The following is a 25,842-nucleotide window of genomic DNA, read 5'->3' as shown; positions in this document are numbered from 1 at the left end:
CACGGTGGGTCGGTTTGCAGCTGGTCCTGAGCCCCATCCCACTCCCCGCATTTCAGCCACAGCTCAGAATCCACCGGTGCATGGGTGGTGGGACCACGTGATCCCCAGGTGGCGTCCCATGGTGTTTCCTCCCTCCTCTGCAGAAACCTGTCCAGGTGAACTTAAACTTGTCCACCTAACTGTAACCTGCTCTTAAAAAATCAGGTCCCTGATTTGTCAGGGTCACTTGAAATTCGGTGCCATCATTCCAGCTGTTGGGGAGGAGGGTTGCTAGTTTAATGAAAAAGGAAAAGAGAATAGATTGAATGGTCCAAAGGAAGTCTGGCAGTGGGGAGGGAGCTGCAGCCCCAGATGCATGCAGAGCCTGTTACCAGCAGCACCTGGCGGAGCAGGGTGCCCCACAGACTCTGGAGGAACAGGGCGGCAGGTACTGTCACCACTGGAGACATCAGAGCGAAGCCCGTGATGCTCCATCCTGCAATAAACAATAAGACAGCACAAAGCCTCAGGAACAAAGCCTAGGGGTGACAGCTGAGGGTGTGTCCCAGCAAGGGTGACCGCATTCACTCCCTATTTCTAGTGCGCATGTCTCTTTCTAACCCTGCGGTTCTCACCTGGAGGGCTTTCTCCTCAGAACCCTTGCTGGGTGGGGGAAAGCCAAGTCAGAAGGCAAAGCTACAGTGAGATGGGGGGCTCATGAAGCACCAAGGGACCCCGAAGAGGAAAACATTGCAGAGTGGCCACCAGGCAGACAGGCTGGGGAAGGGCAGGAAGAACCCCAGTCTGGAGAGTGCAGACCCAGGGGTGCGGCTGGCTTCTGCCTGAATGGCCCATTCATGGTCTCTGTTTCTGAATGAGTCTTTCGAGGCCCTGGGTGCTAACACTGTATGGTTTGAGGTTTCAGCTTCCTGGGGCTAAATGCAGGCAGGGAGTCAGCAACCTCTCAGACCCAGGGCCTGGGGTAGTGCAGCTCCAACCTGTCGCTTTGCTCCTGCACGTGGGTCTACAAAGCACAGGTGACATGAGCCCTCACCCCATGGCATTAGCCCCTCAATGCTTCCTCAATGCTCTCAAGGTCTGGCAGGCTAGAAAAGGAAAAGTGGGACACCTCCAGGCTTGCCTCCAGTGCCAGGTACAAAGTCAGCCTCAGGACTCCTATGGTGAGAGCTGTTAATGGGCAGAACTACAGACACCCCTCACTGCAGACAGACAGTGCAGTGTCCCTGGAACCCGGCCAACCCCCAGAATCAGGCCCTCGCCCCTGGGGAGGCCAGACACCCTGTGGGCTGCTCCTTCTGTCTGGGCACAACAGCATCCCCAGCATAGGGCTGATGCAATGAACCCAACAGAATCTGGAAACAGCTGCGGTTCACGACCAGATCTTGATCTGGTGCACTCTGTTCTCCTGGGGAGGTGGAGGGTACAGGTGGGAGTCAGCGGTACACCTGTCTGAAGAGCATCAAGGCATTACCTCAGAGATTTCTGCAAACTGAGCATTGGCCTGACAGCACTTCTCAGCCATTTCCATGGCAACTCCGTAGTTGTCCACAAAGGCCCGGTACACACCCAGCTGGCTGGCCTGAGGGGGAGGAAGGAAGAGAGAGTGGGACAGGTGCTGCTGCTCCCCCACCTTTCGGAAGAGCAGGCTCCTGTGCACAGCTCTGCAGAAACTCCAGGGGCAGCAGACGGCTCACAGGCTGCAGAGGCCTCGGCGCTTCCGTGCTGCTCCCTCCCACCTGCTCCCCTCCCCACGCACCCAGCACACTTCCCGCTCCCAAAATGACATGCTGAGAAGTGACTCACAGCACCAGGCAGGTAACAGTTCCCTTCCAGAGCTACTTATTCCTCCCACCCCATTCGCTGAAATGGTGCTATGAGCGGCAGCTGAAGTTCAAGATTGTCAGAGAATCTGGACAAGTGTCTGCACGCAGCACCTTCTCATTCTGGCTGCAGGAGTGTACCCTGGACACGGAGGTCACCCCCCATCCCACCCATGGTGTTCCACGCCATGTCCAGTCCCTTCAGACACATAAGAAATGCCAAGTCCGGCTGCTTTTGCAGAGAAGAGCCTCCTGCTGCACAGACACGAGCCCATCCGGGGCCTGGTGAGGGTGCTCAGGTGTCATGCTGCACACCTGGCGGGGGAGACTGGCTGTAAGGCGAGAGATGTTCTGTTTGTTCTTTATTAAACCAATGGCAATAAGAGCGCTCCTCACTGCTCAGACACGCACTCAATTCAGCAACAATTTGCCTTGTGTGTGAGTGCGACAGACACCTCCATCTCTGGGCCCCACAACACCTTTATGGGCAGCGAGGGAAAAACCAGCAAACCCAGGCCTGGGGAGTTTAAGGGCAGACCCAAGGGACACACTGGTTAGGGTTGGAGACTCCCACTGTAGTTGACTGCAAGCTGGAAGCCCAAGGCATTCACGGCTCCTGGCATTTGTTTTGTGTCAAACCTAAATTTTATTTCCATGTGCATTTGCATCTATATTGAATTTTATGTTTCTACAGATGACAATCCCAGATGCTGGATAAACCAGGCACCCTTGGCACTGTCTGATATTCTGGCCCTGCTCCCTACAGGGGCTGCAAGAAGGGGCTTAGAGTGTACGAGGAAAGGGTAGCAGCCGGAAGACACCTGCCGGGCCCCTGCCATGCTGACCGCCCGGAGGAGTCCTTGCACCCTCCAATTCTAGGTTCTTCCTCATCCGTGCAGTGATGAGGCCCAGAGCTCTTCCTTCTTTCCCTCCTCTGCAAGTCACTGAGTGCCTCCCAGTCAAACTAAGGGCCTGCTTTAGGCCTTGTCACCACAGTGGTAAACAATTCAGACACAGCGCTGCCCTCCAAAGCTGGTGTTCTAACAGGAGAGCGCTTATAAACACATGCATGAACACACACAAGGAATGTAATGGCAGATGGTTACAAGCGGGACAGGGACTGAGAGCGACGAGGCTGCTTTCAAGAATGTGGTCAGGACCAGGACAGCCTCTCAGAAGAGCTGACAGCTGAGCAGGGTCTCGGGGGTCTTGGGAGGAGGACTCCTTTCAAGACTTTTCCTCCCTCCTGCTCCAGGAGCTCACATCTTCCAGGTGGCTTGTGAGAAGTTCTAAGCAATTCCTTCCCACATTTTTCGCTAATCAAAAACGTGCCTCCGGATCTGATGCACTGAGAAGCACACAGCCTCGCTGCTGTGGTACTGTTACACAGAACGTGAAGCTATTCCTGAGGAAACTGGCAAACCCGAGCAGGTCTGTGCCCTTCAAAAAATGTCAAGGTTGGCTGGGCATGGCAGCTCATGCCTGTAATCCTAGCACTTTGGGAGGCCGAGGCAGGCAGATCACTTGAGGTCAGGAGTTCAAGAACAGCCTGGTCAACATGGCAATACCCTGTTTCTACTGAAAATACCAAAATTGGCCAGGCGTAATTGCAGATGCCTATAATCCCGGCCACTTGGGAGGCTGAGGCAGAAGAATCGCGTGAACCTGGGAGGTGGAGGTTGCAACGACCCGAGATCGCACCACTGCACTCCAGTCTGGGTGATACAGCGAGACTCCATCTCCAAAAGAAAAAAAAAAAAAAGGCAGGGTGCAGTGGCTCACACCTGTAATCCCAGCACTTTGGGAGGCTGAGGCGGGCAGATCACCTGAGGTCAGGAGTTCAAGACCAGCCTGGTCAACATGGTGAAACCTCGTCTCTACTAAAAACACACAAAAAATTAGCTGGGCGTGGTGGTGCACGCCTGTAGTCCCAGCTACTGGGGAGGCTGAGGCAGGAGAATCGCCTGAACCCAGGAGGCAGAGGTTGCAGTGAGCCAAGATTGCGCCACTGCACTCCAGCTTGGGTGACAGAGGGAGACTCTATCTCAAGGGAGAAAAAAAAAAAAAAGTCAAGGTCATGGAAGACAAGCAAAGTCTAAGGAACTGGTACAGATTGAAGGAGACTAGAGAGATGTGACAACCAAGTACATAACATGATCTTAAACCGGGGCCTGAATCAGGGAATGAAAACAGCTGTGAAGAACGCAACTGTTAACTTGGGGGAAATTTATATGAACTACATATTAAATAATAGTATCTTATGAATGTGAAATTTCCTGAATTTGACAAATTGTACTGTGGGTTATAGGAGAGAATATCCTTGTTCTTAGCAAATATACAATGAAGTATTCAGGGGGCAAAACATCTTGTGCTTGTGTGTGTGTGTGTATGTGCATGTGCATCTGTGTGTGCACAGAAAGAGATAAAGCAAATGTGGCAAAAAGTTACAATCAGTGTATCTGGGTGAAGGCTATACTAAAGCTCTTTGCCCCATTCTTACAGCTCTCCTGTAAGTTTGAAATAATTAGAAAAATAAAAACTCTGAGTTGTGAAAACTTCAGCCAGAAACATAACCCAGAGCAGGGAAGTCAGCCCGCACAGCCCCACAGGAGGAGGTGGCAGGAGCCGCATTTGAGTCTGGCTTTCTGAACCACTGGATGAGGATCACGAGTTTCTGGGCTTGGAAGAGGCACCGGAGCTGGGCAAGGCACTGCGAGCTCCTTTGGTTCTAAGACTTGTCCAACTGGGAAGCCTGACGGAGCGATGCTGGGCCAACCCTACTGAGCTGGTCATGGGGACAAGGGCGGGCACTGGGCCTATCTGTCCTTGGGGAGTCCCCAGCACCCAGCCCAGGTTGAACACACATGAGTACTCAGCTCATGGTTTTGGGGAACAACTTCCCACTGCAACCCCAGCCTCTCCCCCGAGTCTTCCGGCTGCATCATCTGACACATGAAGGTACCTCAAGGCCTCCAGGGAAGCCAGCGGAAACTTCCCAAAGTTAAATTCCAGTGTTCCTGAGATATTAAAATTTTAAAAAAGTCTCTGAGTGATTTCCGAATATTATTTGGGGAAGAGCTCTGGATATGTGTTTTTTTTCCCCAACACCACGATTCTCCGTTTCTCAGGAGGGCAGCAGGCCAAGTCACGTCCGCTAGGTGTTTGCTTTTTTTTTTTTTTCTGTGAACAATTGAACAATCAAGCTTTATTTTTACAAAAATGAAAATTGTAGCATGTCTCAACAGCGAGATTGAGTCAGGGCTGGCTCAGAACTCACTCAGAACTGCTGGGTCCCCTTTGCCCTTTCTTGTTTTCAAGGCAAAACCAGGCCACGGTGCCCCAGGAATGAACCCCTGGCCCCGAGAGGTTAATCAAGGGTGAGGTCTGGCTGGTGCCAGCCAGCTACTGGCAGCCTCATCCTTCTTTCCAGGAAGGGGCAGAAAGGAACCATCTGGGAAGGTGGGAGCATCTCACCTCACTCCGTAGGCTATCGTGGCTCTAACAAGGGATGTAGAATGGGCCTCTCCAGGCCAGATCCTTGCTCTGGCCAAACAGGGTCGCAAAGCCCGGGTTCAGCCTCATTCCTCTAAAGCAGCAGGTCCTGCCTCTCCAACAGGTTCCTGGGAGGGACTGCATCTCTGGTAAGCCCCAAAGCCCCAGGAGTTAGAAGCCTCTAGTGTAAGGTGCCTGAGCACCGGGGTCACAGGCCCAGGAGGACAGTGGGGCAGTGGGGAGGAGCTATCACTGTACCCTCCAGGCAAGAGAGGTCCCTGACTCGCTGGTCTCCTTGGCCCACAGGCAGGGGTGGCCCTGACAGTCATGGGTTTTGAAAATCCAGGACGTGGAGGTCATAAGACAGTGCAGCATAGAGATGCTTGGTGGTGAGACGCAGGCAGTACACAGGGCTGCTGGAGGGGGTTGATGTCAGCGGGAAGGTGTATAGGCAGCCGCAGGCCCTTTGGCACCGGTCTCACAGCTGTACAACACTGTAGTAGGAGGAACCTGTGGCCAGCAAGTGGTTGCCATCTGTCTGCAGACAGTACAGGGTGCTGCTGTGGGGCTCCTCCCACTCCATGACACCTTTCCGGACACTGGTGCAGAGGTCCCAGTAGCGAACGTAGGTGTCATAGCCACAGGATAGCAGTGTGAAAGGGGACTCATACATGACAACCAGCACCCCAGCCCCTGGGAGAAAGTCACTGCCCAAGTATGTCATCAGCTGCCCACTGTTGAGGTCCCAGACTCTCAGGGGTGAGAAGTGCCCGCAACAAGCCGTCCCTGTCACAAAAGAGCTGAGTAATGGGCTGATAGCAATGGACCAGACTCAGTCTTCAATCTGGATGGTGTGTAAACACTGCTCCAGCCAGCCTGAGGCCAAAGGCCACACCTTGGCCATCCTGTCCCTGGAGCCACTCACAGTGATGCCCCCTTTGCAATCCACACAGTTCACCTCCTGTCCATGAGCCGAGTACTTGACAGTGAAGGTGCTGTGAATCTTACCAACGCCAATCTTCCCATCTCCTTCTGCACTGACAATATGCAAGCTGGCCAGCACAAAGTGGCAAATGTCCTCATCATGCCCAGCAAAGACTCCCAGAGCAGGTCGCAGCCGGTGAAGGGCCGTAGCCAGCGGCACACCTGGGCCAGGCAGCCGAGGGCCCGCATGTCCAGGTGAGAGCAGGTGAGCAGCAGCAGCAGCTCCGGCAGGCGCCAGAGCGTGGACCCTGCAGCCGGGCAGGCGGCAGACTCCCGAGCTGCTGCCGCCTCCTCCTCCCTGGCTGCCACGGCCATGGCCGCCCCTGTCCCGGAGATGTAGGCCCAAGCCTGACCCCCTCGTCCTTGTGCTCTTCTCAGCCTGGCGCCCTCCCAATGCCTAGCCCTGACTCTCCATTCCTCCTTCTTCCCATACTCTTCCATGTGCCTCCTTCCCGGCCCCTGAGCTCCCCTCATCTCTTCTGATGATGCCTCTTGCCCCTTCCTCCATGCTTCCGCCTCCCTGTTTCCTCTCTTGGGCATGCCCTCGCTCCTGCCTCAACCCCCAGCCCCACTGTCTTCTTCGCCATCTGCGGCCCAGGCTTCCCTTCCGCCCCGCTTCCTCTTCCTCCTTGCCCCTCTCGCTCGCTTTTCCCTTCCTCTTCCCCTTCCTTCACTTCCCCCTCACCACTCTCCCTTTCTGCAGCTTCCTTGCCTCTATGCCCCCCGTCCTCGCCCAGGCCACCGTTGGTGGGGGCGGGGGGGTTCCTGACGCGGAGCCCAGCCTGAGCCACCACCCTCCACTAGGTTTAAAACTGCTGACACACACAGGGAGAAATTGGGGGGGGGGGGCCTTCAAAGATGGAGGGGGCAGCATATATCAAAATACAGCCTCCTGCTCTCTGGCCATGGCGGGAAGAACCCCAGGAAGCAAGAACTGGAACAAAGTAAATGCCTTGTGTGTTCCTCAAGCCTTAGCTCTGGCTTGGAGTTTGGGGGTTCTGCAGCACAGGGTGGCAGAGGGAGGGGTCCCCCTACAGGAAAGCCACACCTCAGAGCAGAAAACTCAGTCCCCAGCATCAGCCAAGGGGAGGCCCAAGGCCAGAGCTGGGTGTCTCAGCAGTCCAGAAGTGCTGGGGGCAGGGCTTGTAAGGAATCACATGCTCTTCACGCTTAGAGGGGGCCTGGCCTCCGGCCACACCTGCCCCTAGAGGACTTGTTTCCCAGTGGAGGAAGCCTGCTTCAGGGAAAGTGTGTGCACACAGGGTGTGGCGGCGCGCACCTGTAGTCCCAGCCATGCTGAAGGCTGAGGCCGGAGGATGGCTTCAGTCAGGAGTTCTGGGCTGCAGTGCACTACATACTAAGTTTGGCATCGATATGGTGACCTCCCAGGAATCGGGAACCACCAGTTTGCCTAAGGAGTGAAACCGCCAAGATTGGAAACGAAGGAGGTCAAAACTCCCATGCTGATGAGCAGTAGAATCATGCCTGTGAAGAGCCACTGCACTCCAGCCTGGACAATGCAGGGAGTCCCCAGCTCTTTCTAAAAATACCTATCTAAATAAATATAAATTAAAAAACAAAGAACAAACAAACAAAAAAGGCTGGGCATGGTGGCTCACGCCTGTAATCTCAGTACTTTGGGAGGCCAAGTCGGGTGGATCATTTGAGGCTGGGAGTTCGAGACCAGACTGGCCAACATAGCAACACCCTGTCTCTACTAAAAACACAAAACATTAGCTGGATGTGGTGGTACATGCCTGTAGTCCCAGAACCGGCCCTGGGTCACTCACCAGCTTCTGGAAGAGGTCGCCCACCCGCTGCTGGTGGCTCCACTGCTGCACGCGGGGAAAGAGCCCATCATAGAACTCCTTGTGGATCTCATAGAGCTCAGGCACTTTGAAGAAGATGGTCTCAATCTGCTGACTCGTCAGTACCGGCTGAGAGGTGGTGGCAGCAGCTTTCAAAGGCTTCATGGGCTGAAACAGGACACAGGTGAGGTAGCACAGGTGAGAGGGGCTGCCATCTGTCAGGTGCATTGTATGACAGTGGACAGTCATGGTTACCTGACATATGCACTTTTATTTTTAAATTACATAACAAATACAATTTTAAAACCAGCTTGGTTTGGCAACTCAGTCTTCCACTGGTATCCACTCCAGGGATGGCGAGCTGCACCCAGGCTCTGACAGCTGACCTAGGACTTAAGGGCAAAGAGGGTCCCCAACCCTGTCATCCTCCCCCTTCCCGCCCTGCTCAGCTCCCTAAACCCTCCTCACCAGCAGCAGTGCCTCCAGGTGGCTCAGGTAAGTCTCCTCACTAGCCAGGATTCCAGACAGGACCCATTTTCTCATCTCCAGGCCCTTTTCCAAGTCCAGCTCACTCTGCAGGAGAAACAGACAGAAGTCAGCCTGGAAGGGCGGTAGGGGGATGCTTGCATCAGGGCCCTCTGAGAGAGGAGGGCCAGCTTGTTGACCTCTGGACAAACCCCTGCCCCCATGAAGGCTCCACATGGAATTAGAGAGGCAGGGGACCCTCCGCACATACTAAGCCACATGCTCGTGGTCGCTGAGAATCCCAGGGGTTCATCTGGCAACGCCCAGGGCCACCCTTAGTCTTGCCAGACCGCGAAACAGAGTTTGGTGTGGAGCAGGCCGGGCCAGGCCTCGCTCCACACCTTCTGCCTGCAACCCAAGAGCAGCTGCCTCACACAGTCGAGGAAGGAGGAGGCGGCTCTGAGCCGAGGGGGCGTCGGAACCCACAGCATGGCCACCTGGCTCCTGCTGCAGCCAAGCTCCACTCCCCACTGCTCACCTGGGGCCCTCCTCACCTGGATTCTCTGACTGCTGCTGCCACGTGACCCTTCGACTGACGCCCTCCAGGCAGCACCGCCTTCTCCAGATGCCCTCCCTCCCAGCCACAGGGACTGCTACCACCTGCTCCAGAAGAACCCTGTCCCTGGGGCTCAAGGCCTGTGTCCCCTGACCCTGCTTTTCAGACCCCGACATCACTGGCAGGGACCCTCTTACACGAGGGCTTTGACAAAGTCCCCCCTCCCATTAGCATCCCTGCTGAAAGTTCAGGGAAGCTCTACTGTTTTTGTCTCCAAATGATGAAGCTGACACATTGTTGGATGTTGAAGTAGGGGACAGAGACCATGGGAGGCCACCTGCTAATCCTAGTTATGATAATGTCTCCCCTCCCCACTCAGATTCATGTTGAAGCCCTAACCCCCAGTACCTTAGAGCGTTACTGGATCTGAAGGCAGGGCCTTTAAAGAGTTGATTAAGCTAAACTGAAGCCAAAAGATTCCATGTGTCCCATTCTTTTCTTTTTGAGATGACGTCTCGCCCTGTCACTCAGGCTGGAGTGCTGTGGCACAGTCACAGCTTACTGCAGCCTTGAGAGCCCAGGCTCAAGCAAACCTCCCACCTGAGCCTCCCAAGTAGCTGGGACCTCACGCACCCATCACCTTGCTCTGCTAACTTAAACATTTTTGTGGGGTCCAGGCGCAATGTCTCACACCTATAATCCCAGCAGTTTGGAAGGCCCAGGCAGGCGGATCACCTGAGGTCAGGAGTTCGAGATCACCAGCCTGGCCAACATGGTGAAACCCTGTCTCTACTAAAAATACAAAAATTAGCCGTGTGTGGTGGCAGGCACCTGTAATCCCCGCTACTTGGGAGGCAGAGGCAGAAGCATTGCCTGAACATGGGAGGGGAAGGTTGCAGTGAGCCGAGACCATGCCATGGCACTCCAGCCTGGGCAATAAGAGCGAAACCCCATCTCAAAAAAAAAAATTTTTGTGTGTGTGTGTGTAAACAAGGTCTTGCCATGTTGCCCAGGCTGGTCTCAAACTCCTGAGCTCAAGCAGTCCTTCCACCTCAGCCTCCCAGAGTGTTGGGATTACAGGCATGAGCCACGGCACCCCACCAGGACCGGAGTGCTGGTAAAAGAGATTAGGACACAGACTCAAATGGAGGGAACATCATGTGAAGACACACAGAGAAGACAAGTCCACGAGAGGGGCCAGAGAAGAAATCAACCCTGCCCACCCCTTGATCTTGGACTTCAGGCCTCCAGGGCTATGAGAAAGTAAACTCCTGTTCTTTAAGCCCGCTAGTCTGTGGTGCTTTGTTACAACAGTTCCCGCAAAGGCATGACACCAAAGGCCACAGAAACCGCCGCCTGACTTCCTGGTCACTCCCGTCTGCTCCCTGGCCACTGGCAATGTTGGAGGCTGGCTGTGCCCATGGCAGATCTCAGTGCTCCACCGGGCTGAAGCCATGCTCCCTCTGTCCCGCCTGTGCCCACTGGCCCTGCCTGCAGTCAGAAGAAAGTGTGTGAGTGCATGCGTGTGTGTTTGTGTGTGCTGTGCGCGGGGCGGGGGAGGGGGGTCAGGTCTGGTGTCTGTGACAGCCCCACCCACTTCTCCACTGATTGCTGGGCTCACAGGTATGGAACTGGGGTGGTGGTCCCTGATCACTCACTTTCCCACTTTCAGGGAAAATCACTGGCTGCGGGCAGGCTCCTCGTTGGCCCCGCTGACATCTAGGCCTAGAGGAGTCTGTCAGGGGCTGTGTGGCATCCTGCGCCTTGTAGGATTCTGTGAAGCATCCTTGCCTCTACCTACCGTATGTGAGTAACACCCTCTCCCCCGATGTGTGGCAGGCACAAATGTCTCCCCGCGCTGCCACACATGCCCTGGGAGCAGAATCACCTCCAGTGAGAACTGATGGGTTTCAGGAAGGATCTGACTGAGGTTACCTCAGGCCTGATGCTATCTGTAGAATTTGGAATCAGGGTCCCAGCACAGCCCCTGCCTACTCCAACCCTGCTGTCCTATTTCCCTGGCCCACTAGAAGGGAGGCATGTCATGGTATGGACAGCAGGTTCAACACAAAGCACCCAGGGCCTGGCCTGCCCCATGGTCTCAGGCAAATGCACTCCGGTCCTGAGCCTCCACTGCCTGTGGGGGGGGGAGCCCCACCCTGTGCCCCACTTGAGTCCCTGGGGCTTGGACCGCACATCTTCACTTGCCCACTGGGACCATCTAAAAAGCCTTCCTGGGTCACCATTTTGCCCTGGGAATCTCCTAAGTGTGTGCACACTTGTGTGAATGTATGCATGAGCTGTCAGCATGCCCGGGTGCCTGTGTATACGTGTGTATATACATGCATTTATACACACGTACATATGTGTGTGTGGGGGGGACAGCCATCAAGATCTGGGTGGACAGCAGCTCCAAGGAAAAGGACACGCAGGTCCCATGCATACCTGTCCCCCCGGCAGGGTAGGCAGTGGCTCTGCAGGTAGGATCCAGGCCATGGCTGTGCTGAGCTGGGAACCTCCTTGCCTAGCACAGTGCCTGGAACACCCAGGTGCTCAATTAAGATTCGTTTAATAAATCAGTGAGTGGATCTCAAAGACCTGGCTGTATCCTAGTATTGGCTGTGTTTTTATGAATCTCTGAGGGCTCCTTCAGGGTCTCCATACTCTCACTTGGAGACAATTGGGTCCAAGGAACCCAGGACTGTCAATTGAGCCTGCCTCAGTGCCCTGAAATGCTTCCCAAGTTCAGCAAGTCTGCTGCCCATGTTGCACACACACATAGGGTGGGGTGGCCTATGACACTCCCTCTCTGCCCATCATGAATAGTGGAGTCTTGGGGAAAGCAGCCCCCAGCTGCCCCTGCAGGTGCCTCCTACCATGTGCAGATGCCGCTCCCTGCTCCATGAGAGAAGAGGTTAAGGGAATGGTGGGCCCCTTGGGCAGGGCCACCCACCCACCCAGCCTGCCAGCCCTGCTCATGTTCTGAGGACAACCTTGCTACTATGAGTACGAAAGGGCTTGCAGGGCCCAGGGAGGTGGCTACGGCTGCAGAGCCCATGAAGGCCCCACCCAGTGTGAAGGCCCCACCCAGTGTGAGATGCTTGTGTCCGCGTGGGTGGGAGCACTGTGTCTCGTTCTGTCCACATGGTTTGGAAAGCCAGGAGGAAAAACAGCGCAGGCAGGAAGGCAGAGTCTAGCTCTCCCTCCCTATTCTGAAGGGAAGGGCCGCTCAGGGAACATCTGGCCCAGGGCATGGACTGGGTGGGGTGGAGACAAGACTCAGGATGAGGGCACTTCTCCTAAGAATCTTCTAGAGTCCTGGTGGCATCAGACAGGGATGGCTCAGAAACCAGCCAAGTCCACGGAGAGAAAATGAGAGAGCAAAGGGCAGGGCCCAGCCTGGGGTTATTTATAACTCAGAACTCTGCTCGTGCCAGTTAAGGGAAAGAACGTGAATGCAGGGAGGGTCATGGAGGCAGGCAGGGAGGCTGGGGCGGGTAGGAAGCCGGAGGTAAAGGGAAATTGGAAAAAGAAGTCAGTGACATGGAAGGAAGTACCTCCTACCATGATCCTACCCAGGCGGGTACAAACACAAAACCTGAGGCTAAATAAAAGCCAACAAAGAACCCACAAAACAAAATGGGCTTGTGACAACCAAGCAGGAAAAGCTGACAGAGAACGAGGTGAATAAAACTGTTGTCAGCTGACTGCTGCCAGGCCCACAGGTGAGCTGAGGGCGGGAGCTGGAACTGAGCTTCAGGACAGGGCAGAGCGCAAGGAGGCCCCTTCTAGTCCCTCCTCCTAGTCTGCCTAATCTGGGGGAGTCCAGTGGTGATCAGGGTGCAAAACCCTGGCTGCAAGGGGCAGGCTGCTCCGGGCTGGGAGTGTGCAGTGAGCACCACTGCTGGAAAAAGGACCCTCTTCTGCTCTGGGCAAGGGCAGATTTTCATTAGCAACAGACTGGACATTGTCCTGCGGCCCAGCCAGCGAACACCCCGAGAACCTGGCCCTCATGGCATACAGAGGGCAAGGGGCTGGCCTCTGTGCAGGGTCCTGGGGCTGCAGGTTGTTGCAACAGGCCAGCCTGTGTGAATCCTTCCCACAGCACCCCTGGCAAGGGGGCGCCTGGCCTCTGTCCAACCTCTGCCTACACTACGAACGGGCATTCACAGAGAAGACCCGTGCCACAGGAATCCACTGAGACCCCAAATTGCCAAAGAGTTCCCTGAGGGCTTCCTGGCGGCCCCATGGCCCAAAAGACTCAAGATCAGCATCTGGGACCAAACGAGGGGTGGGTGGCGTGCAGGCGGAGGGGGATGAACAGGCTGATGCCCACGTCCCACTAGCTGGTCAGGATCAGCATGCCTCTGGCCTCAAGATCACCATGCTCCCTGGGGGAAGTGAGGTGTCCTAGGAAGCGACAGCCATGTCTTCAAACCAAAGATCAGAAATGAAAGATGACATTTGCATGGCTTGTTGCTTGGCTGGCAGGGAAACCAGGAAATCAAGGCTATGCTTGTCTCCAGAGCAGTGAAGGGCACCTGTCCTGGGGCCCCAGCCACTGGGAAGGAGCACCAGAAGGTTTCTAGAAAGGAGCTACACACAGCTCTCCAATCAAATCCCCTCCTCTTCAGACCAGCTCTGGGCCAGGGGGCGTGCTTGGGACTGGAAACCCTGGACCTGACAGGCAGAGATGTGCAACCTTCTGCAGGATGTGCACCATGAGAAATGTCTACAGCTCCTGTGAGGGCAGAAGCAGGGAGCAGGGATCGGGGGACCAGGATCTGGAGTGGCTTCACAGAGGAGGAGCCCTGCACTAAAAGGTGAAGGCTGTACTCCAAGTCAGAGCCAGGTGTGGGAGGGAGGCCCCCTCCCCCGGACAGGGACCAGGGGCACTGAGTGGGCAGATCAGCTTCCTTTCGGGGCCAGGAAGTGCATCAAGGACTGGCTGGGTGAAGATAGCCCTCAAGGATGATGGAAAGAAATAGCCTTTCTTAAGTTCAGCACTTAGTACCAAAACCACGCTCACAAAGCAGCAAGAGAGGGGATGCACCAAGAAAGACAAGACAGATGAGGGAGAGAAAGTGTGTCCACAGAAGAATCAGGAAGGTTTCAAACTCTGGAGCTGCGTGGCCCAAGCAAGGTACTTCACCTCTCTGAACCTCCTAGTCTGTACAAAGCTGACGCTCGACGTGCGATAGGAAGCTACCTAAGGCAGCAGCCTGTGTGTGCTGCATGGAGCAGGTACATGTTACCCAGTGGCTTCCTCTCCCATCCTCTCAGTTCAGGACGAGAAGCCTGCCCAGCACCAAGGCCTTCAGAAATCACAAAAGCATATACATAAGCAGCAGTCCCAGGCCTGAAGCTAACGCGTCAGCCCCAGAGAAAAGCAGCTCAGTGAGAAGATGCACTTCTGGAGCTTCCTTATAGAACCCGGGGAAAGTCCATCCCTCTCTTGTTCTTTTTATTATTATTATTTTTTTTTTTTTTTTTTGAGACGGAGTCTCGCTCTGTCGCCCAGGCTGGAGTGCAGTGGAACGATCTCAGCTCACCACAAGCTCCGCCTCCCAGGTTCACGCCATTCTTCTGCCTCAGCTTCCCGAGTAGCTGGGACTACAGGCACCCGCCACCATGCCTGGCTAGTTTTTTCTATTTTTAGTAGAGACGGGGTTTCACCACGTTAGCCAGGATGGTCTCGATCTCCTGACCTCGTGATCCGCCCGCCTCGGCCTCCCAAAGTGCTAGAATTACAGGCTAGAGCCACTGCGCCCGGCCTATTATTATTATTTTTTAAGACGGGGTCTTGCTGTGTTGCCCAGGCTGAGTGCAGTGGTGAGAATCACAGCTCACTGTAGTCTCGAGCTCCTGGACTCAAGCAGTTCCCCCACCTGAGCCTCCTGAGTCGCTGGGATTATAGGTGTGAGCCACCGTGCCAGGCTACGGTGTTGTCAGGGTGGAAATCATCTAGAAATAAGCTAAGCAGAGTGGGGAAGAAATCTGTCATCGGGGACCAAAAAGAGAGAAAGGAGCAACTGCCCTGGGGCAGTGATTGTCTCAGCCCAAGAAGGAAGGAACCCAAGAGGTCGAGTTGGGGGATATGCACCAATGGCAAAGGGTGAGCATCTGGGCCCCAGAGCACTGCTGAAGCAGCCCCCTGAGCTGTGGGACCAGCGAGAGGAGTCAGAACTTCATGCAGGGCCAGGCGGCCCAGCATCACCCAGCCTGTGACCACTCCAGGCTATGTCCTCACGTGAGTGGGGGCGCGGGTTCACTGCTTTCTCGGAGGGCATGGCAGAGCACGTACTGAATGTGCCGCTGCTCACTAGCCATGATACCTTGAGCAAGCCACCACTGGATTTCAGTTCCACATTTGTAAAGTGGAAGTGACAGCAAGGCCAAGAATTACTAATGAGGGTCAAGTGAAAACTCACAGGAAAGGCTCTGATCACATGGATAGAGCCAGCACACGCTTTGGTAAAAGGGAGCAAGAAAACTTTATGAAGCAGAGACCCAAGCCCAGACGCCACCCGGCTCAGCAGCGTTGCCAATGCCACCATGCAGGTCTTGCTGGTTTTGGTGGTTGCCTCTGGTGCTGACATTCTCAACCTCAAGACCACGTGCTGCGTGCCTCCTCCATGCTCAGTTCAAAGCATCCCCCGATCTCCCTGACCAACACGTCTGGCAGGCTGTCTGTGTACCACATGTAGAGATGAGGAAGGAGTTTTTGGTAACCCACTCGGCTTCCAAACCATTGGCTGCTCCACCACCTACCTGCTATGTACCCCTGAGCATGGGGCCGCGCTTCAGGGAGCCTCACCTGGCCCTCCTGCCACACGTACACCATGGGGACTCACCGCTTTAGTGGACTCCAGGGCTCCCGAGACCAGCGCATCCCGGCTGCCCCTGCCCTTGCTGCTGAGGTGGGGCGATGAGGAGGGCGAGTCATCAATGTAGGGCAGCCCATCTTGGTGCCGGCGCTGCTCCTCTGCCCGGTCTGCAGCGCAGCCGTACCCAGGTGGTGTTCCGAACGAGCCATCTGTGTGTGCAAAGCATCCTGTGTTACAGACAGAGAAGGGAGCATCCATATCCAACCTGTCCCAGCAAGCACCCAGCTGACACCACCTCTGTCCCCAACAGGCATCTCACAAGTACCTCGGGTATGCTGATGTCCCCTTCACAATTGACTGGTTAACGACCACAGGGTGAGGGGTGATGAACACGGGCTCACTGCCCACACAATGCAAGGGGCTTTCTGAGACACATCTGCCCCCGGCAGGGGATTGTGACTTAAGAAATGTATATTTGATCTTTGCATACCCCACCCCCTACTTTCCTGGCATGCAGTTCCTAAAACCCTTGGAATCTCCAAAGTAATACATGTCTTTATGTGTGCTAATAAATGACAGGTGGCTGGGGCTCCTGGATAGCCTCAGGAAGCGGGCTGGTTGCCAGGAGAATCAACCACATGATTAGACAGTTGGCACCCCCAACTCTCTGGGGCAGAACCACAGCTGAAGGGTGAGTTGATCACTAATGGTCAGTGATGTAATCAATCATGCCTACACAATGAAGGCTGTCCAAAAGGCCAGCGTTAGGAGAGCTTCCAGGTTGATGAAAATGTGGCAGTGCCCAGAGAGGGCATGGGAGCTCTGCACCCCTTCCCACAGACCTTCCTCTATGCACCTCTTCCATCTGGCTATTCCTGAGTTGTGTCTTTGTATTAAAAACCAGTCACCTAGCAAGTTATTCTCCTGAGTTCTGTGAGCCTTTCCAGCAAGTGATCAAACTCAAGGAAGGGGCTGTAGGAGCCTCCAATTTATGGCCAGTAGACAACCTGGACTTGCTACTGACACCTGAAGTTAGGGGCAGTCTTCTGGAGCTGAGCCCTTAACTGTGGGATCTGACGCTAACTCCATGTCAGAACTGAGTTGAAATTGTAGGACACCCAGCTGGTGTCCGCAGAGAACTGCCTGGTGTGGGAAAAAGCCCCCACATTTGGTCACATAAGCTTGTGTACAGAGAAAACAGTTGGTTCTCCCCCATACAGGGGGGTTGGGTTGCTATAGAAAGGGGGACCCCTGGCCAGATGCAGTGGCTCATGCCTGTAAGCCCAGCACTTTGGGAGGCCGAGGTGGGCAGATCACTTGAGGTCAGGAGTTCAAGAACAGCCTGGCCAACATGGTGAAACCCCATCTCTACTAAAAATACAAAAAATTAGCTGGGCATGGTGGCAGGTGCCTGTAAGCCCAGCTACTTGGGAAGCTGAGGCAGGAGAATTGCTTGAACCCGGGAGGTGAAGGTTGCAGTGAGCCAAGATTGTGCCACTGCACTCTAGCCTAGGTGACAGAGCAAGACTCTGTCAAAAAAAAAAAAAAAGAAAGAAAAAAAAAGAAAAAGAAAAGAAAAGGAAAGGAAAGAAAATGAAAAGAAAAGGAGGAACTCAAAATGTTACCGTCTTGTTCTCTGGAATAGTCCTTGCGCACCCTGCCCATGGGGTCTGATGGGGTGAGGAGCACAGGCCAGCATGCTGGCTGGGGTGCAAGTCCTGGCCACCATGAGCCGTGAGTCCTACCATGTTCTTCCCATCCCAGCCCAGGGAATTAGGGCTACAGGTTCCCCCATCCCTTGGTCCAGCTCAGCTTCTGGATGACTCATAGCCCACCTCCCAGCAGGTCTGTCAAAATCCCAGACCACCTTACCCCAATGTGAGTACCCGCAGGAGGACAGAGTGGCTTATTCTACAAGAGTCCCCCTGCCTGTTGGGACTATCTGGTTATACGGAGTAATTCATTCCTCCTAGAGGCACCTGGAGATAATCACTCCCTTCCTCTCAGGCTGAATGACAAAGCCCAACACGTGTTTCCAAGGCCTTAGCCATCTGGAGCTCCTCGATGGCCTGTCCTCAGCCTGAGTTTTCTAAGCCAGTGGACTCACCACGACCATTGTCAACCCACAAGGATCTTCTAGCCCGATCCATGGCTCATATGAGGATCCCTTCTCCACTCCTTCCAAAGGGGGCCTCTGAGGCCCATGGGACTTCTGAGAGCTCACCCTGATGGGGTGGCGTCACTCTCACCATGAGTCACCTGTAAGCAGCCCTGCCCAAAGGTTACCAGCAGAGGTGACCTCGGTGTTCATTCACGAGTTTACAACTGCCACCACACACACCCAGGCTGGGTGGGCACAGGGCTGCCCTCAGGCATTCAGAGCAGCTGACCCAGCAATCCTGAAGTGGGCAGAGTTGTCGTTCCTTTCCACGTGGATGGCCAGGGGGGGGCCGTGTGCCTGGAATGATCTGCCACTAGCTGTGAGTGCAGGTGGCCGAAGTCACGGCTTCCTTGCGCACCTCTGCCTCTCCCTCTCCCAGGTTCTCCACTTCCTGTCCTACAGGACTCAGCGCTCTCTAACAGGTGTCCCCAGCCCTGGCTGCACATCGACAACACCTGGGAGGCTTTGAAAACAATTTCACTGGGATCCACACAGACCTGCCGAATCTGAAGCTATAGGGGCTTCCTGGGGAATCCGGCTGGCAGCCAGGGCTGAGACCTGCTGAGCAACCCCAACCCAGCGTCTAGCACTTTGCCAGCTGCTGACCTACAGCACTGTCCCAGGTGACTGCACACAGCTAATGGCTGCAAAGGCCAGGCCGGGTTCTGTTTCTGTGCATATCCAAAGAAGAATTCTAGGAAGAGGCTGGGTCTGGGTTGAGCACAGCAGTCAATGTATTAAGACATCAAGAGCAGGGGGCACCCACCAAGTCCCTCAACAAGCTGTATGGAGGAATCTGGTCTCCTTGATCCATGGGACATTGAGGGGGCTCCAGGTACCAACATCACTATGTTGGTTATCAATGCTCAGTTCCTTTGGCCTTTGGGTGGGGCAAGCAAGCCGTGGCGTAATCCCTCGGAAGCAAGGCTCGGGCCCTCCCCGTTGCTACCTCTCTGTGAGTTATCCACATCACTGAAGCCATCCATGCCTCACCTTTCTTGACTTCATTTATTAATTTTTTTTTTATTTTTTGTAATGAAAACCACAATTTCGTCATTGGGTGCCACCCATTTTTGCTTAGATTCACACTATTTCCTTAGTGCTAGTTAGCAGATACTGAAATGATCTTCGCAGACTATGCAAAATGTGGAACGCTTCACGAATGTGTGTGTCATCCTTGCGCAGGGGCCATGCTAATCTTCTCTGTACGGTTCCAATTTTTTAGTATATGTGCTGCCGAAGCGAGCACGACTTCATTTATTAATTTAACAGAGACGCTGACTCGCTATGGTGCCTGGGCTAGTCTCCAACTCCGGGGCTCAAGCAATCCTCCTGCCTCAGCTTCCTTTTTTTAAAATCATGCATGTGAACTAGACAATCGATAAAGATCCTCTAGCTCTAAAATGCTACCGTCACTATTAGATGAAGGCCCTGCCATCCCCCCGGCCTCCTTCAACGACTTCCTCACCCTAGTCTCCCACCCCATGACCCTCCAGACTTGGCTTTTACATTAGCTCGGAATTGTCAGCGTCTACTAAATGTTCTAGCAGGAGTGTCCAAGTGCCCAAGGGAGACAGTACACTCATGGGTTCTTTCTTTTGATTTTGGTTGGGCCAGCAGAGCCCCTTCCTCATCCCTCTTTTCCACTTATCATTAGAGAAAGAGACTAAAACCACAGCTTCAGGCTGCGAAACATCTAAAATGAAACAAACAGCTGGGCGTGGTGGCTCACGCCTGTAATCCCAGCACTTTGGGAGGCTGAGAAGGGTGGATCACGAGGTCAGAAGATCAAGACCATCCTGGCTAACAAGGTGAAACCCTGCCTCTACTAAAAATACAAAAATTAGCCAGGCGTGGTGGTGGGCGCCTGTAGCCTCAGTTACTCCGGAGGCTGAGGCAGGAGAATGGCTGAACCCGGGAGGCGGAGCTTGCAGTGAGCCCAGATCGCGCCACTCTACTCCAGCCTGGGCAACAGAGCGAGACTCATCTCAAAAATAAATAAATAAATAAATAAAATAAAACGAAACAAACAACAACAAAATAAGGTGGGTTAGACCAGCTTTTAACCAATGGTTTTACTGTTTATCTAAAGATGATCTTTTTTTTTTTTTTTTTTTTTTGAGACGGAGTCTTGCTCTGTCACCCAGGCTGGAGTGCGCCGGGCTCCTGCCTCAGCCTCCCAAGTAGCTGGGACTACAGGCGCCCGCCACCTCACCCAGCTAGTTTTTTTGTATTTTTTAGTAGAGACGGGGTTTCACCGCGTTAGCCAGGATGGTCTCGATCTCCTGACCTCGTGATCCGCCCATCTCGGCCTCCCAAAGTGCTGGGATTACAGGCTTGAGCCACCGCGCCCGGCCTAAAGATGATCTTAAGACATCTTCATCACCTGGTGGAGCACCTTTCATCTGAGCGCTTTCCACGCCCATGACTACACTGACTCCCAGGCAAGGCCAAGTCAACACCCAGTAGGGAGTCAACCCAGCAAGAACTTCAGGGTCAGACTCGCGGTCTCAGGGCTTGCTCCAGAGTAACTGGAAGACTCCACAGGTGCAAAGCCACGTGCTGACTTAGCAACGTCCACGCTAAAACCTGGTGCAAGAATCAAGTGCCCGGTGAGGGTCTGCCCGCCCGTGTCCAGTGAGACTTTGAAGTGGACACGTCACCCCGCCAGGTGAGACAGACCAGGTCTCATGGCCAGACTCTGCTGGGGAATTAGGATGCTCCAGACAGCTAAAACCCCAGCCGTTTCCCCCTCTGCAGAGATCTCAAATCAATGTCTGGGTGACTGATGCTTTTAAGTCTGGATTCCAGATGGCCTGCTCATCCCTACCACATTCCATATGAGGGCTTCGGCCCCTGCCTCAGCTCACCCAGATCACTCCAATCCAGACTTGTTGCCCCTCATTCTGCTGACTCTTCCAGTCTGCTCCAAGGCAAATGATGGGGTGGGGAGGACTGCCCCTCAATTTCCTCATTCCCCCAGTCTAACCAGCACACAGGAACCTGCTTTTTCACAAAGCAGTATTTCACACCTGAGTTCCCCAAAGTACACAAAGCACCACCCCCCACCTGTTATTTTATTTTCAGAGACAGGGTCTTGCTGTCACCCAGGCTGAAGTGCAATGGAGTGATCACAGCTCACTGCAGCGTCAAACTCCCGGACTCAAGGGATCCTTCCAAGTAGCTGGGACTATAGGCGCACGCCACTATGCACAGCTAATTTGTAAAAACATTTTTTGAGACAAAGTTTTGCTATGTTGACCAGGCTGATCTTAAACTCTGGCCTCAAGGAACCCTCCTGCCTCGGCCTCCCAAAGCGCTGGGATTATAGGCTTGAGCCACCAAGCCCAGCAAAGCCCCTTGCCTCTTGAGGATAAAGTACATTATTTGGCATTTTGAAAGCCACCATCTCCCAAGAGCCAGAACCAATTGAGAGGCCTGGTTGCATGCCCCCGTACCATGAATACCCAGTGGAAAAAGCTCTCTGGGCCTACTCACCCTTGGCAGGACTGAGGTTGGTGGTCTCATCAGCCACATCCTTCCCACAAAGCTCTATCCAAAGCAGAACCCAAACACTAGAAGGTAGAAGAAGATGGGGGCTTGGAATCTGGCTGCTGCTCACCTGAACCAGGAACCAGACTAGGGAGTGGGGTTGGGGAGAGGAAGGCCAGTGCAAACAGCCCAGGGTTGGTGTGGAAGAGGGAGGGTCTAGTGAAATCTGAAACCCTCTCCTCTCCAGGCAGTTTGCTTAGCAACCCAACCCCGGAACTCTGCAAATCTATTCTCTCATAAAAGAAAAAAGGGCAGCCAAAAAATAAAAATAATACAGCGAAAAGAATAAGGCCTGGTTAGGTCACAGTAAGCCCAGGCCCAAGTAGGTGCTGAGGTCACATCCCCTAGACTACACTGGTTTAAAAAAAAAAAAACAAAAAAACTTTCAAGAAATTAAACAGAATTACCATATGATCCAGCAATTCTACTCCTAGTTATATACCCAAAATAACTGATTTTTCTTTGGTTTTTTTTTTGAGATGGAGTCTCACTCTGTCGCCTGGACGCTGCTGGAGTACAATGGCGTGATCTTGGCTCACTGCAACCTCCACCTCCTGGGTTCAAGTAATTCTCCTGCCTCCACCTCCCAAGTAGCTGTGATTACAAGTGTGCGCCACTACACCCAGCTAATTTTTGTATTTTAAGTACAGACGGGGTTTCATCATGTTGCCCAGGCTGGTCTGGAACTCCTGATCTCAAGTGATCCACCAGCCTCAGTCTCCCAAAGTGCTGGGATTACAAGCGTGAGCCACTGCGCCCTGCCTCCAAAAGAACTGAAAGCAGGAACTTGAAGAGATATTGGCACACCCATATTCATCACAATATGGGAAGGAAGAGGGGGAAAGGACCCAATGTCCCCTGACAGAAGAATAGAGAAGCACAATGTAATGTATACACGCAATGGAAAATCATTCAGCCTTAAAAAGGAAGGACATTTAGACACATGCAATCACATGGATGAACCTTGACGTTTTGCTTAGTGGAATACACCAGACACAAAAGGACAAATATTAGGATTCCACTCATGTGAGGTACCTAGAGTAGTCGGATTCATAGAGACAGAAGGCGGAACGGTGGGCTCCCAGGAAATGCATGCAGAACTGAGTTCAGACCACCGGCCATGTGATACCTGGGTGCAGCCAGGCAGGAGAGGCTCTCCCAGGCCAGGCATGCCTAGAGAGGCCCCAGATCCTCCTTCAGTGGCGTGGCTGCCAGAGGTGTGGGGTTCCAGGAACCCAGCCCCTGTCCCACACTCTGCCAACATACTCCAGGGTGAGATGGGAGCAAACCCTCAGAGGATCAGAGGTCATGCTCCAGGCCCTCCCTACCCAGAACAATGGGAGCAGCTGTAAAAGGCCCTCCGATCAACTTGTACTCGAGTCAAGAGAAGAAAGGGGCACTGGGAGGAATCGGGTGGAGAAGGCAGGAACTCCACGGAGCTCAGAGATCATCAGCAGAGTGGTCTCCATCCTTGTTTACACCGGCAGTCAAAGACTGGGCAGTATTTATTTACAAAGGTAAAAGCAGATCAAACAACCGGTGGCTCGGCCAGCTGTGGTGGAGAGGTTTTCACAGAGGCGGGCATCGAGCCCCTACCCTGTCTTGGCTGCAGCTGCCCTCCTTCCCAGCTCCTGCCCTCCTCTTGGCCTCCCATCTTCTCCCAGGTCCTAGGCAGGTCACGGCAGCATGGTGCCAGTGACTTCTACAAACAGCAGCTCATATCCTTTGGAGGGATTGTCAGGCAGGCACTGTCCTCCAGAGAGGCTTGGAAAACCATGGCTGGGACAGAGGTTCGGCTCTCACTGAAGGGTGCAGAGTCCACAGTCAGAGCTGGCTCTGCACCCCATGTTCATCCACAGCCTGGCACCTTCCTCCTACTGCCATGCACCCACCAAGAGCAGACTCTACCCTTGAGAAGGGCCACGGATCTTGGGGGCTCTGAAGCTGGCTCTTGTAGCAGAAACTCAGGTAAGGTCAGGTAATACCTGCAATGCTTCAGGGAGGTAAGTTCCTCTAACAGCAAAAAAGATCCAAATCTTTGAAGTAGCGGGCAAAAGATAACTGCCACCCTTTACGGGGCACTTCCTCTAGGTCACACATGGTGCTGAAAACCCACAAATCATCTCTTGGAACATGCACCTGAGTGGGCATGAACTTTTAGATTGCTATTTTTCAGACAGGAAAAACTGAGTCTCAGGCAGAGCTTGACTGTGCCCAACTGCACCTGTGTGACCTGCCTACTGGGTCAACTTCCAAACACCTTCCAAAGAGAAGGCATTTCTAAGATGCGCCACTGATAACCTTACGACCTAGCAATTCTCCTCCTAGGTGTATAATCAAAACAATTGAAAACTGATGTTCAAACAAAAACTTGTACCAGAATGTTCACAGAAGCATTATTCACAAGAGGTAGAAACAACCCAAATATCCATCAGATGGATAAAGAAATGATCCAATGGAATAGCACAGCTCACCACAGCCTCGAACTCCTGGGTCACGTGATCTCCTACCTCAGTCCCTAAGTAACTGGCAATACAGGTGTGTGCCATTACATCCAGCTAAAATAATTTTTTTTTTTTTTTGGTAGAGACAGGGGTCTTGCTACGTTGCCCAGGCTGGTCTTGAACTCCTTGCCTCAAGTGGTCCTCTCATCTAGGCCTCCCAAAGTGCTGGGACTGCATGTGTGAGCCACTGCACCTGGCCTCTGCCTTCAAAGGGAAGGAAATTCTGTCACATGCTACAACACGGATGAACCTTGAAAACATAATGCTAACGGAAATATGCCAGTCACAAAATGCCACATGCTGTATGATTCCATTGATATTAAATGCTCAGAATATGTAAACCCATAAAAACAGAAACTAGGTCGGTGACTGCTTAATGGGCAGGGGTTTCCTTCTGGGGTGACAAAAACGTTTTGGAACTAAACAAAGATGGTGGTTGCACAACACTGTGAATGCACTAAAAGCCACGGAATTGTTCACTTTAAAATGATTCATTTCATGTTACGTGAATTTTACCTCACTTTTTTTTAAAAGCTGACCTGTTTTCCTCTCCTAAGCAGGGAACCGGGAACAGAATTCCGCTGTTTCCCGAGGGCTGAGAGTATCTTTCCGGATGGACGGACGTCAGTACTGCCTGGCTATAACCCCAGGCCACCCACAGGCAGTGAGTGCTTTCGGAGATGCGTGGTTGGTTCTGGTGGTTTTTCTACTTTCTCCTCCTCTGCCAGGCTGGCAGCTGCCCCTTCTTGCATCCACACCAAGTGGCTCAAAATTCTTTATAAATGAGGCATGCCTCATTCAGTTAGCCACTGCACCCTGGCTAAAGTCCTGCCACCAGGGTCCTTGGTTCTGTGGTGGAAGGGTACAAAGAGAGCACCCCAGGATCCTGTGGCCTCCCAGCTCTCATACTGTACCCCAACAATGACATCACCAGGCCAGCACCCAAGAACGGAAAGCCGCAGCTGCCCGGGTAGAGAGAGGTCAGGGTCATGAATCAGCGTGTGCCACAGAGAAAGCCACCAGGCTACCCAAGGCCCCCCCACAGGCTGGAAAATGTCAGTCGGGAAGGGCCTGAGCCTGCCCTCCTCCCTGATGCCTTGGCTCCCCAGGCAACCCTAGACATAGCAAATGAGAAACAGGTATTTACAACTATTTACAACTCTGAGCTTTCTTGAAGGAGAAAGTCCAACCCATACAACCAGCCCTGACAGCTCTGCCTGCTTGAAGGCTGAGCTGGTTGGAGACTCAATCACCAGAAGGTCAACTTTGCTGGCGATTTTTGGGGGGCACTAGACAACCATTTTCCTCCACAAGCCGAGTGTGCCTCAGTGTGGGCAGACAAGAACCCCTTCTCCTCTCCATCAGCATCCAGAACACTGTTAAAGGACCCTCCCCAGTCTCCAAGGACCCACCTGTGCCTAAGGTTCCCAGTCATTCCAGGAGGCCATAATAATTTGATGCTTTAGGCTTCAGGCTGGGGCCGGCTGGTGCAGGGGCAGGGCAGACAGAAGCTGAAACCCCAGCTGGGAAGTGGCAGCAGCCCTTGGCTCCAGGATGATATCGTTATCATTCCTCAGCAGCACCTCGGCTTTTTAGGACTCTGGGGCTCAGAAAGACTTCCTGGAGACACTGAAGGTTTAGCCCCAGACAACCGCACTTACTGAGGATCTAAC

The 25,842-nt window shown here is 53.6% G+C and overlaps 1 protein-coding gene, 1 non-coding gene and 1 pseudogene across 4 annotated transcripts in view; all 3 read right to left on the bottom strand.

The window, feature by feature from the left end:
• The window catches only part of BCR (BCR activator of RhoGEF and GTPase), a 135,609-nt gene that overhangs the window by 45,468 nt on the left and 64,299 nt on the right, over positions 1-25,842 (bottom strand). For all 3 annotated transcript variants that reach the window (XM_031656460.1, XM_031656459.1, XM_031656461.1), the window contains 4 exons: positions 15,980-16,161; positions 8,573-8,677; positions 8,087-8,272; positions 1,472-1,579 (listed from right to left, as the gene is read on the bottom strand). In XM_031656460.1, the coding sequence (XP_031512320.1) occupies positions 1,472-1,579; positions 8,087-8,272; positions 8,573-8,677; positions 15,980-16,161 (581 nt within the window). The remainder of the gene's footprint in view (positions 1-1,471; positions 1,580-8,086; positions 8,273-8,572; positions 8,678-15,979; positions 16,162-25,842) is intronic.
• LOC103888261 lies at positions 5,012-6,836 on the bottom strand (annotated as a pseudogene).
• On the bottom strand, positions 19,254-19,362 carry LOC116270937. The gene has a single exon (XR_004179232.1). It is a non-coding gene; the product is annotated as a U6 spliceosomal RNA (small nuclear RNA).

This window comes from Papio anubis, chromosome 16, assembly GCF_008728515.1.
Source record: "Papio anubis isolate 15944 chromosome 16, Panubis1.0, whole genome shotgun sequence".
NCBI lineage: Eukaryota > Metazoa > Chordata > Mammalia > Primates > Cercopithecidae > Papio > Papio anubis.
This window is presented reverse-complemented; position numbering and strand designations above follow the sequence as displayed.